Raw genomic sequence first — 1022 nt, forward strand, 5'->3', positions numbered from 1 at the left:
AAGTTGGGTGTTTGCCTTTGCTTAATGGATGTGATGAAGTAGATCAGGGAATTGAGATGTGGTACAGGAATTACATCACCGTTTTATAATTTGTTAAAAGTGTTGACGTGATCTTTTCAACAAGAGTGAGGGAAGGAGAGAGCTTATAAACAACATGTGAGGGAAGGTAGACTCTGCAGACCAGCTCTGCTCACCAAACAAGCCGGGCCTCTACACTGCTAAAAGTATGTGGATGATTTGGGGTTGTGCATGTAAACTCATTCTCTGCTGCAAAGATAACATGTCTGCACTGTTGTCAGCGCCCATTTAATTTTGATTTTGGGTTAAACATTTTATGTCTCTTCAATGCTTTTTAAAGATGTCAAATGCAAATCTGTCTCAGACCAACGTCACTGTTGGACGGGGGTTACTTGAACGAGTGTTATTTTCCACTATGACCACCGTGCCGTGCTGTGTGTTTCTCTTCATTAACGGGACCATGTTGTTCACCTTGAGGAGTAAAACTGTGTTTTGTGAGACTTCCCGTTACATTCTGCTGTTTAACCTCCTTTTTGCAGACACTGTGCAGCTGGCACTGAGCCAGTTGATTTACATACTGGCTGCTCTTGGACTAAGGCTGACGTATCCTTCATGTGGAGTTCTCACCATGCTTTCTGGTCTCACTAATGAGATCTCTCCTCTCACACTGGTGGTGATGTCTCTGGAGAGATACGTAGCTGTGTGCTACCCACTGAGGCACTCCACCCTCGTCACCATCAGGAACACAGAGGTGGCCATCGTTGGGGTTTGGGTCTTCAGTTCTCTAAATGTCCTCACACAAGTCATTTTACTTTTAGACTTTCCATTTGAAAACCTGGAGAGCCTGGAGATGAAAGACTTTTGTGCTGGACAAAACATGCTACTTGACCGGATGTCTGACGATTACAACAAAGCATTCACCTATTTTCTGTTTGTGTCAGCGGGGGTGGCGGTCACCTCCTCCTACATCGGTGTGATGATAGTAGCTAGGTCCGCCTCCACGG

At 45.2% G+C, this 1022-nt stretch overlaps 1 protein-coding gene across 1 annotated transcript; it reads left to right on the plus strand.

Annotated features, from left to right (window-relative positions):
* Positions 1-358: 358 nt before the first annotated feature.
* On the plus strand, positions 359-1021 carry LOC117956038 (odorant receptor 131-2-like; the record flags this gene model as incomplete). Its single annotated transcript, XM_034890881.1, has 1 exon — positions 359-1021. A coding segment is annotated over exon 1 (663 nt), but the record flags the coding sequence as incomplete, so codon positions are not given.
* Position 1022: the final 1 nt, after the last annotated feature.

Source organism: Etheostoma cragini, chromosome 13 (assembly GCF_013103735.1).
Source record: "Etheostoma cragini isolate CJK2018 chromosome 13, CSU_Ecrag_1.0, whole genome shotgun sequence".
Taxonomy (NCBI): Eukaryota; Metazoa; Chordata; class Actinopteri; order Perciformes; family Percidae; genus Etheostoma; species Etheostoma cragini.